General features: G+C 29.8%; 1 protein-coding gene across 1 annotated transcript in view; it reads right to left on the reverse strand.

The window, feature by feature from the left end:
* Window positions 1–2,668: 2,668 nt before the first annotated feature.
* Window positions 2,669–12,709, reverse strand: part of LOC142226825 (estradiol 17-beta-dehydrogenase 11) — a 91,629-nt gene continuing 81,588 nt past the window's right edge. Inside the window, exons 4-8 of the mRNA XM_075297052.1 lie at window positions 7,618–7,728; window positions 7,199–7,324; window positions 6,877–6,998; window positions 3,449–3,565; window positions 2,669–3,390 (exon numbers count right to left, since the gene is read on the reverse strand). Of these exons, the coding sequence (XP_075153167.1) occupies window positions 3,135–3,390; window positions 3,449–3,565; window positions 6,877–6,998; window positions 7,199–7,324; window positions 7,618–7,728 (732 nt within the window). The 3' untranslated portion in view covers window positions 2,669–3,134. The remainder of the gene's footprint in view (window positions 3,391–3,448; window positions 3,566–6,876; window positions 6,999–7,198; window positions 7,325–7,617; window positions 7,729–12,709) is intronic.

A 12,709-nucleotide genomic window follows, 5' to 3' on the forward strand; every position in this document is an offset into this window, starting at 1 on the left:
ATTTTATTTTTATAGAAAATTTTGTCAAAATTTTATTTCTATAGAAAATTTTGTCAAATTTTTATTTCGATAGAAAATTTTGCCAAACTTTTATTTCTATAGAAAATTTTGTAAAAATTTTATTTCTATAGAAAATTTTGTCAACATTTCAATTATATAGAAAATTTTGTCAACATTTTATTTCTATAGAAAATTTTGTCAAAATTTTATTTCTATAGAAAATTTTGTCAAAATTTTATTTCTATAGAAAATTTTGTCCAAATTTATTTCTATAGAATATTTTGTCAAAGTTTTATTTCTATAGAAAATTTTGTCAAAATTTTATTTTTATAGAAAATTTTGTCAAAATTTTATTTTAATAGAAAATTTTACCAAAATTTTATTTTAATAGAAAATTTTGTCAAAATTTTATTTCTATAGAAAATTTTGTCAAACTTATTTTCCAAACTTTTATTTCTAAAGAAAATTTTTATTTCTATTGAAAATTTTATTTCCATAGAAAATTTTACGAAAATTTTATTTCCAATTTTACAATTATTAATCGAGCTTTATGGACAGATTTAGATTAAGGAACATGATTAATAGAGTCATTGAAAAGAAAACGCCTCTACTTTATTAATCATGTTCCTTAATCTAAATCTATCCATAAAGCTCGATTAATAATTGTAAAATTAGATATAATGCATTTGGACGTTAATTGCCTGTTTCGGTATCAGGCTAACATGAAATATAAAAAAATGTGTTAAAATTTTATTTCTATAGAAAATTTTGTCAACATTTCAATTCTATAGAAAATTTTGTCAAGAGTTAATTTCTATAGAAAATTTTGTCAAAATTTTATTTCTATAGAAAATTTTGTCAAAATTATATTTTTATAGAAAATTTTGTCCAAATTTATTTCTATAGAAAATTTTGTCAAAATTTTATTGCTATAGATAATTTTGTCAAAATTTTATTTTTATAGAAATTTTTTTTTTAAATTTTATTTTAATAGAAAATTTTGTCAAAATTTTATTTCTATAGAAAATTTTGTCAAACTTTTATTTCTATAGAAAATTTTGTCAAAATTTTATTTTTATAGAAAATTTTGTCAAAATTTTATTTCTATAGAAAATTTTGCCAAAATTTTATTTCTATAGAAATTTTGTAAAAATTTTATTTCTATAGAAAATTTTGTCAACATTTCAATTCTATAGAATATTTTGTCAAAATTTTATTTCTATAGAAAATTTTGTCTAAATTTTATTTCTATAGAAAATTTTGTCAAAATTTTATTTCTATAGAAAATTTTGTCAACATTTCAATTCTATAGAAAATTTTGTCAAAATTTTATTTCTATAGAAAATTTTGTCAAAATTTTATTTCTATAGAAAATTTTATCAAAATTTTATTTTTATAGAAAATTTGTTCAAAATTTTATTTTAATAGAATATTTTGTCAAAATTTTATTTCTATAGATAATTTTGTCAAAATTTTATTTTTATAGAAAATTTTTTCAAAATTTTATTTTAATAGAAAATTTTGTCAAAATTTTATTTTTATAGAAAATTTTGTCAACATTTCAATTCTATAGAATATTTTGTCAAAATTTTATTTCTATAGAAAATTTTGTCAAAATTTTATTTCTATAGAAAATTTTGTCAAAATTTTATTTCTATAGAAAATTTTGTAAAAATTTTATTTCTATAGAAAATTTTGTCAACATTTTATTTCTATAGACAATTTTGTCAAAATTTTATTTCTATAGAAAATTTTGTCAAACTTTTATTTCTATAGAAAATTTTGTAAAAATTTTATTTCTATAGAAAATTTTGTCAAGATTTCAATTCTATAGAATATTTTGTCAAAATTTTATTTCTATAGAAAATTTTGTCAAAATTTTATTTCTATAGAAAATTTTGTCCAAATTTATTTCTATAGAAAATTTTGTCAAGACTTTATTTTTATAGAAAATTTTGGTAAAATTTTATTTTAATAGAAAATTTTGTTAAAATTTTATTTTTATAGAAAATTTTGTCAAAATTTTATTTCTATAGAAAACTTCAAACTTTTATTTCTATAGAAAATATTGTCAAACTTTTATTTCTATAGAAAATGTTGTCAAAATTTTATTTCTATAGAAAAATTTTATTAAGAAGACTATTTTGCAAAATCTACCAAAATCTACGGACACCGAAAATATGTAAAATTTTTCATTTCTATTTCATCTTATTGGACAAGTTAATCACACTAAAAAGCTCTTGTGAATCGAAGAAATGTCGCTTTACGAAAATTCAACCCTGGAGAGAACACCCCTCGACCGATATTCTGGATAACTAATACAAATATTGCACACAGTACTAAAATAACACAGGGCAAAGAATACAACAAAAAAACTGAAACTGAATTTCAAACAAAGAAGGATAATGCGTATTGGATAGAAAGAAATAAATCACTTTAGAGAAAAAGTTTTGAGTAGAACTCGTGATAATGATTTCTGATATTCTTTTGAAACATTAAAACTAGGCCCTTACATCTATGGTTATTATCAATTACAAAAATGGTTTTAGCAAAAACTTGTGTAGTCTAGTTATCGTAGTTTTTTTTTGTTTTGAGCAGAATCGATTATTTGTTTTTTGTTAAATTCTTAAAGAATTTCTTTACCAAATAAAAATATTCCAACTATGAATTGTTTTCTTTTGATTTAATCATATTTTTTGAATTTTTTACATCTAATTTTCATTCATTCCTTACATCCTTCTTCAAAATTTATTTGTTTTTTTTCTAACTATAATTAAAACTAGAATACTTAAGACAATTGATTGTGTGATTATGCGTGTAAATGTATTATAATGTTCATGTGTTAGTGTATGTATTGATTATTGCCTGGATATTGCGGATGTGTGTGAGTGTTTTGTCTGTATTGTGTATACAAATTAAAACATTAAAAACAAATGCCAATTTCTTTTTTTTAAATAAATTAAAAAGCATTATAATGAGAATACTTAAAAAAGCTAAGACCTCTTAGGTTAACTAGACTAATGGGTGGAGGAGTGGGTTTCCCGATGGGTGGGGGAGAGCGGGAGTAGTAATTGGTATGAATACAAATTATCTATCACCTAGCTGTTATAACTAAATCCCAGCCCTCGCACACCTTACAATACTCTCTCACCCAGTGAGGGTGATCGTTTAATTAGCAATGTTCCTGCCTTAGTCATAGACGCAGGATCTTTATAGGATGCCGAAATATCTGTGATTAGCGATGAGGTAGTTGTCGATATTGAGCCATTTTTATTGGATGTGGTTAATTTTTTGGCGACATTCATCAATGATTTTTGAGCCAAACCATGGGGTGAGGCATCTGGCACCAAACGTTTGAGCAAACCACCAACACAGCCCCAAGGGAATGTCCTATGGAGATATATGATAGAAAAGTTTAGATTATTTCACATAAATTTCATATACTCACCATTTGAAGGATAAAAGGAATTTGCAATAACCCGGAATTATGGCAATTTTTTCATTTTTCTTTATGGCTTGTATGACACGATCCGCAACATCATTGGCATTCAGTGTGGGTACCCATCTGCAAAACAAAGGAGACACATTATAGTTTTTTTTGGGAAATGAAATTTATTTATTTATTTTTTTAGGAGAGACATTATATTTTTTTATATAAAACTAAATTTATTCTATGTTGAGGAATATCTATCTATTTTTATCATTTTCAGTATAATTTACTTTGAAAAAAAAAAAATGGAAAAAAATCATTCGTAGATATCAGAATTTTATCTTAATTCGGTGGTTGATACTATCATTTTCGTGATTGAAGAAATTTGTCGACATTTCAATTAAAAAAATTAATTGGATCAAATAATTTCGTGATTGATTCAGAAATAAATATTTCCTGTGTTTAGTTCATTTTTTCCTAGTGTAATTTTTGTAATTGGTAATTAAAACGTGAACTTTTTTATATTTTCACGCATTATGGAAAGCTCATAAGTTGGTGTACAATTATCACTCAAGGCAGTTAATTTATCCCAAAATAGTTACCCGTTTCTGTGCCACTATGGTCGAATCTCGTAATTTGTAAAATATACAATGCACATAGCATTGGTCGACTTGAAATAAGGTCTTGGGAGAATTTCATCACGTCGATGAGAAGTTTGTCTGTCTGTCTAACCGTTGCAATCAATATATATATTTTTGTGCTATATCGGTCCCTATTTCGATAGCTACTGGTATATTGCAAAAATTTTAAAAATTTGGCAAAATTTTATTTCTATAGAAAGTTATGTCAAAATTTTATTTCTATAGAAAATGATGTCAAAATTTGTATACCCTGCTCCACACTGTGGAAGAGGGTATTATAAATTAGTGCATATGTTTGCAACACCCGGAAAGAGACGATACAGACACATGGTGTCTTTGGCAAAAATGATCAGGGTGGGTTCCTGAGTCGATATAGCCATGTCCGTCTGTCCGTGAACACATTTTTGTAATCAAAGTCTAGGTCGCAGTTTTAGTCCAATCGACTTCAAATTTGGCTCAAGTATATATTTTATAGAATCCTATTGATTTTGGAAGAAATCGGTTCAGAGTTAGATATAGCTCCCATATATATATTTCGCCCGATATGGACTTATATGGCCCCAGAAGCCTAAGTTTCACCCTAATTTGCTTAACATTTTGCACAAGAAGAACAATTAGTACTATAGTCAAGTGTGCCCGATTTTTATTGAAATCGGTTCAGATTTAGATATAGCTCCCATATATAGCTTTCGCCCGATTTACACTCATATGACCACAGAGGCCAATTTTTTGCTCCGATTTAGTTGAAATTTTGCACAGGGAGTAAAATTAGCATTGCAGCTATGCGTGCCAAATTTGATTGGAATCGGTTCAGATTTAGATATAGCTCCTATATATAGCTTTCGCTCGATTTACACTCATATGACCACAGGAAGTAGAATTATCATTGTAGCTATGCTGCCAAATTTGGTTGAAATCGGTTCAGATTTAGATATAGCTCCCATATATAGCTTTCGCCCGATTTACACTCATATGACCAGAGAGGCCAATTTTTGCTCCGATTTAGTTGAAATTTTGCACAGGGAGTAGAATTAGCATTGTTGCTATGCGTGCCAAATTTGGTTGAAATCGGTTCAGATTTAGATATAGCTCCCATATATATGTTTTTCTGATTTCGACAAAAATGGTCAAAATACCAACATTTTCCTTGTAAAATCGCCACTGCTTAGTCGAAAAGTTGTAAAAATGACTCTAATTTTCCTAAACTTCTAATACATATATATCGAGCGATAAATCATAAATAAACTTTTGCGAAGTTTCTTTAAATTGCTTCAGATTTAAATGTTTCCCATATTTTTTTTTACTAACATTGTGGAACTAGGGTCGAAGTGCATTAGCCGACTTAAATTTTGAGTCTATAGATTTTATAGAAGTCTATCAAATTCTGTCCAGATCGAGTGATATTTAAATGTATGTATGTGGGACAAACCTTTATATATAGCCCCCAACACATGTGACGGATGTGATATGGTATCGAAAATTTAGATCTACAAAGTGGTGCAGGGTATAATATAGTCGGCCCCGCCCGACTTTAGACTTTCCTTACTTGTTATTATAGAAATTTTGTCAAATTTTTATTTCTATAGAAAATTTTGTCAAAATTTTATCTCTATAGAAAATTTTGTTAAAATTTTGTTTCTATAAGAAAATATTGTAAAAAAAAATTAAAAATTTTATCTCCATAGAACATTTTGTCAAAATTTTATTTCCATAAAAAATGTTGTCTAAACTTTATTTCTATTCAAAATTTTATTTCTATAGAAAAAATTTGTAAAAAAAATTTTTTTAATTTATTTCTATAGAAAATTTTGTCAACATTTTATTTCTATAGAAATTTTTGCCAAAGTTTTATTTCTATAGGAAATTTCATCAAGATTTTAGTTCTATAGAAAATGTGTGAAGTAGCTGTTAGTTTGAGAGGAATATTCTGTAAAATCTACCAAAAGATTAAGAATTCTACCAATCTACCAAACAGTAAAAAAATAAAATTTTTGGTAGAATTCTACCAAATGTGGCAACCGTGCTTGAAATGCCTCCTGAAAAAGTGAATTTCATCCGATCCGGGCCATATCGCTCCGTAATTATTTACAGCCCCTTATTAAGCGGTCCTCAGATGTGACTTCCGGAGCCTCATGGAAGGGGTCCGATTGAAATTTGATTCGTGATGTTACTATATGATCTCGACAAGACAAAATTGGTCCATATCGGTCCATAATTATATATAGCCCTCATAATAAAACCTACCCGGAGAAACTAGATTAATCTGATCCGGTTGCAATTTGGCCCTCTAATTAACACGCGAATATTGGTTGATATCGATTCATAATTATTTCAAGAGCTGAAGAGACTTTTATTGGCAAGGCGTTTTTATTTTTATGTAGAATTTTGTACGTGATCCGCAGGGAAGGACACGTAAGATTCGGCCTGGCCGGGCTTTCGACCATATGTACTTGTTTTTTTTTTAATAGTTTTCTTTAAATTCATTTCAATAAATTCACATATGTTAATGTCTTAACATAAACCATTATATAAACAACACGTTTTTCAAGTATTTATTCAATGTGATAGTTATGCAAATTATTATACTAAATATTTTTTTAAAACCTATCACTTAGATGACGAAACCCGAAAATGCAAAAAGACTCCATTATATGATTTCTATAATCGTAAAACCTAATAACTATGCTAGTTTTAAAACTCTATATAAATTTCGCAAAAATTCTAGACCAGTTTTATAGATTTGTTCTTTCCATTAAATAAATCATACATTAGATGTATTTCGAAATCCATACAGCATATACATACCTGGCATTCACATCATCAAACATTCCAGTCTGCTGTATAAAGAATGGACAGACACAGGTGGTTTGTATGTTAGTGTGACCAAGGACTTCCAGTTCTAGGCGCAATGCTTCATCGAAACCCACCTTAAAAATTTGAAATGCATGAAAAATAACAACAACAACGAACATTTTTGTCTTTATTAAAACCAATATAATTAAGCAATCGGTTTTGCGTAATTTAATCTTTGCAAAAAAATTCTTAACACATTGCAAAATCAGCATAAAAAAAATAAAAATAAATTGCATTTACAACCATAAAATAAAGAAAATATACATTAACTTACAGCCGCAAATTTACTGGCACAATAATCCACCAATTTGGTTATACCCACATGACCAGCTAATGAAGCTATGGTAACAATATGGCCACATTGATTCTCAATCATTTTGGGTAGAAAAGCTTTGGTAGTCTGGTGGGGGAGAAAAGAGAAGAAGAGAATATTTTTACAAAAATCCAGTGGCATTTTTGGAAAACTGCAATCGAAGAAACCAAGGTTAACAAGAATAAATGCTGCTGTAATTGGTTACAGTAGATTCAGAATATATGTGTGTGCATGGGGACAATCTTTACCAATTGGCTTATAGGTATTTTATACAATGATTTTTGCCTAGAGGTAAAGTGTCAAACCGTTACCACAAATTGTTTTGGTTATTATCTGAGCTATCGAGAATCCAAAAAACAAAACCGCTTAAGAATACATACCCAAAAATGCGCCATTACATTTACATTGAATGAACGTTCAATCAAATGATCGGGTGTATCAAGTAAATGTAGACCTGATACAACACCAGCATTGTTGATCAGTAGTGAAATCTGAAAAAAAAAATAACAAGAACAAAATATTACTAACATTTTATTTTGCAATAAGATGCGTGGTTTCTTCTAAACTAGAACTAGACTTTGTATAGATACTGGCTAAATGTTTTTTTATCTTTGAATAAATATAGTTAATTAATGCTAAAATAGTTCTTAAGTCATTGCGAAACTTATGCTTAAACACGTTGATTGAATAGTTGTATCATGCAAAACAAAAGACTTAAGGCACAAACGTGAAATTAAATTATTGCATGTGTTATAGGTTAAAAAACAAATCACAAATTTTTTTCTTTTAGGATCTTAAGTGAATTTTAAACTTTCTATTACTAATTTTATGAATCTCGTTGTTTGCTTTTTGTTTATAAAAATAAAAAAGCAATCAAAAATTAATTAAATCAATTCAGTTTAAAATTTTTTAATTGGCGTTGGTTATCGACAGTATCATTTCCGTGATTTAAGGCATTTCAATTAAAAAATAATTGAATCTTAATAGAGAAAAATTTCACGATTAAACCCAAACAAACACGTTGAGTGAATAGCTGTGTCACGCGAAAAAGACTTAAGGCACAAACATAAAATTAAATTATCGAATGTGCTGTAGGTTAGGACACGAAAAAATATACCTCCAATATTTTTTTTAATTGTAAATTAATTGAATTTTAAACTTTCAATTAAAAATGTAGTTGATATAATTTATTTTTGATAAAAATAAAAATAAAATAGAATCAATTCAGAAATAAACAAGTATATACGGGCGTAAGTTCGGCCAGGCCGAAGCTTATGTACCCTCCACCATGGATAGCGTAGAAACTTCTTCCAAACACTGCCATCCACAATCGAATTACTTAAGTTGCGGTAACGCTTGCCAATGGCAAAGTATCTTAAAACCTCTTCTAAATTTTATGTAAGTCCATACGTGGTATATATTAAATCAGAAAAGATCGATTAAATACGTATATAATTCAGTTTGACAAAATTTTCTATAGAAATAAAATTTTGCAAAATTTTCTATAGAAATAAAATTTTAACAAAATTTTCTATAGAAATAAAATTTTCACAAAATTTTCTATAGAAATAAAATTTTGACAAAATTTTCTATAGAAATAAAAGTTTAACAAAATTTTCTATAGAAATAAAATTTTGACAAAATTTTCTATAGGAATAAAATTTTGACAAAATTTTCTATAGAAATAAAATTTTGGTAGATTATTTTTGGCTCGAGTGGCAACCATGATTATGAACCGATATGGACCAATTTTTGTGTGATTAGAGATCGACTATATATAAATATAGACCGATATGGACCAATTTTGGTATGACTGTTAGCGGCCATATACTAACACCATGTTCCAAATTTCAACCGGGTCGGATGAAATATGCTTCTCTTCGAGGCTCGGCAAGCCAAACTGGGGATCGGTTTATATGGGGGCTATATATAATTATGAACCGATGTGGACCAATTTTTGCATGGATATTAGAGACCCTATACTAACACCACGTTCCACCTTTGAACCGGCTCATATGAATTTTGCTCCTCCAAGATGCTCCGGAGGTCAAATCTGGAGAACGGTTTATATGGGGGCTATATATAATTATGGACCGATATGGACCAATTTCGGCAAGGTTGTTAAAGATCATATACTAACTCCATGTTCCAAATTTCAACCGGATTGCATGAAATTTGCTCCTCTTAGAGACTCCACAAGCCAAATCTGGGGATCGGTTTATATGGGGGCTATATATAATTATGAACCGATGTGGACCTATCTTTGCATGACTATTAGAGACCATATACCACCATCATGTACCAAATTTCAGGCGGATCGGATGAAATTTGTTTCTCTTTGAGGCTCCGCAAGCCAAATCTGGGGATCGGTTTATATGGGGGCTATATATAATTATAGACCGATGTGGCCAAGTTTGGCATGGTTTTTAGAGACCATATACCAACACCATGTACCAAATTTCAGCCGGATCGGATGAAATTTGCTTCTCTTTGAGGCTCCGCAAGCCAAATCTGGGGATCGGTTTATATGGGGGCTATATATAATTATGAACCGATGTGGACCAATTTTTGCATGGTTGCTAGATATCATATACCAACACCATCTACCAAATTTCGGCCGGATCGGATGAAATTTGCTTCTGTTACAGGCTCCGAAAGCCAAATCTGAGGGACCGTTTATATGGGGGCTATACGAAAAAGTGGACCGATATGGCCCATTTGCAATACCATCTGACCTACATCAATGACAACTACTTGTGCCAAGTTTCAAGTTGATAGCTTGTTTCGTTCGGATGTTAGCGTGATTTCAACAGACGGACGGACGGACATACTTAGATCGACTCAGAATTTCACCACAACCCAGAATATATATACCCTATGGGGTCTTACAGCAATATTTCGATGTGTTACAAACGGAATGACAAAGTTAATATACCCCCCATCCTATGGTGGAGGCTGTAAAAATTTCACGATGAAAACTAAGCAATGTTTACTTAATGTTAAAAGTACTGTTAACGTCATTGCGAAACTTATGCATAAACACAGAAAAAAATTTGACGATAATTTTTCCAATTAAAATTTTAATAAAGCTTTAAAAAATATCCAATTAAAAATTTAATTGATTCAACAAAGTTATTAATCGAAACAAAAATCAATCACACACAGAAAAAAGTAAAGTACGTTATGGCAAAAATGAACTATATCGTGCGAAAATTGAACTAAATTCTATTCCAAATTGCGAGATACATTAAATTAACGAAAATTTTCTGACATTTTTGGATTTTTAATTACCATTTATGAAATTCATCTTTCTCGAAAAGAAAAATGAACTAAAACTAGAGAAAGAATTTATGGGCCCAGATGATCATTCTCATTTTAACCATTCTTACTATTTTTTAAGTGGGTACGTAAAACTTATTCTGTTTTAGTTAGAATTGAACTAATTTGTATGCCATTGAATTTTTACTGTCACTTAGTTCATAACATTTTTGAGACATACTTGGAATAAAGAAAAAACCTTTGGTCTGGGGAAAATTTCTTGAACATTTTTTTAAAAGAAACTAAAACAAAATAAAATTTTTGCAATAAATATTACTTCAATCTAGCATCAGTTTTACAACAGATTTTTTTCTGTTTTTTTTTTTTTTTCTTAATTGGGTTGGCAGCCACCGTCGTGCAATGGTTAGCATACCCGCTTTGCACACACGTGGGTTTCATTCCTGCTTCGACCGAACGACAAAAGTTTATCAGCGGTGGATTCTGTTGGTGACATTTCTGAGGGTTTCAAAACTTCTCTAAGTGGTTTCACTGCAATGTGGAACGCCGTTCGGACTCGGCTATGAAAAGGAGGTCCCTTGTCATTGAGCTTAAATGGAATCGGGCAGCTCTCAGTGATAAGAGAGAAGTTCACCACTGCGGTATCACAATGGATTGAATAGTCTAAGTGAGCCTAATGCATCGGGCTGCCACCTAACCTAACCCAATTGGATCAATTAAGTTTTTAATTGAACTTCAATTAATTTTTCAATTGGTACAACCATTTCTGTGATTGAAGACATTTAAATTAAAAAAAAAATTGGATCAATTAATTTCGTGATTGATTAAGATTTTTATACCCTTCACCACTACCGTTGTACAGGGTATAATAAGTTTGTGCATTTGTATGTAACGCCAAGAAATAGTGGTCATAGACCCATCTTTTAGTATACCGATCTGTCTGTCTGTCCGTCTGTCTGTATATATAATTTTGTGCACAAAGTACAGCTCGCAATTTAAGTCCGATCGTCCTCAAATTTGGCATAGGGCCGTTTCTTGGGACAGAGACAATCGCTATTGGTTTTGGAAAAAATCGGTTCAGATTTAGATATAGCTGCCTTATATATTTATCCCCGATTTGGTCATAGTTAGCGTGTTTATTAACCGATTTTATTGAAATACCGTATATCCAAATATTTTATGAATCTCGAAAATCTTGCAAAATATCAGCCAAATCGGTTCAGATTTAGATATAGTTCCCATATATATCTTTCGTCCGATTTAGACTCATATGACCACAGAGGCCAACGTTTACTACCGATCTTCGTGAAATTTTGCACAGAGGGTAGAATTGACATTCTCCCAATGCTTGGTAAATTTGACTGGAATCGGTTCAAATTTAGATATAGCTCCCATATATATCTTTCGTCCGATTTGAACTTATATGGCCACAAAAGCCAGAGTTTTGCCGTGATTTGCTTCAAATTTTGCACAAGGGGTACGTTTAATAGTATCGTTAAGTGTGTCAAATTTGGTTGAAATCGGTTCAGATTTAGATATGGCCTCCATATATATCTTCCGTCCGATTTGCACTCATATATGACCAGGGGGCCAAAGTTATACTCCCATTTACGTGAAATTTCGCATAGATAGCAGAATTATTATTCTAACTATACATGTCAAATTTAGTCAAAATCGGTTCAGATTATATATAGCTCCCATATATACGTACACCAGAGTTGGAGAAATATGGTAGACTGTTACACAATTTAGACCCATTTTCAATGGAAGTTTCCTACAATTAACTGGATAGCGTTAGCCAATTTAAATTTTAATTCTAGAGATTTTGTGGAAGTAAAAAATTGTCTCCTTTATATAGCTTCCAGCAAATGTGAAGTAGTTGAGATACACAAATTTTGGCCTACATAGGGGTGAAGGGTTTAATATAGTCGGCCCCGCCCGACTTTAGACTTTACTTATTTGTTTTTTTTTTTTTGGGTTTAGTTGTGTCACTCCAAACAAAAGACTTAAGACACAAACATAAAAATGAATGTAGAGTCAATGGAAGATATTAATCGCAAATTATTACAAACATTCACTGAAAAAAAAAATATTGTCGTGAGGTCACAGATTTCATGTCTTTAAAATACGAATGCAAATTTTGCATAGCATAGAAGACGCATTTCTTTAATATAAAGTGCTTTCCTTGTCCAAAAG

The sequence above is a fragment of the Haematobia irritans genome, chromosome 2, assembly GCF_050003625.1.
Source record: "Haematobia irritans isolate KBUSLIRL chromosome 2, ASM5000362v1, whole genome shotgun sequence".
Taxonomy (NCBI): Eukaryota; Metazoa; Arthropoda; class Insecta; order Diptera; family Muscidae; genus Haematobia; species Haematobia irritans.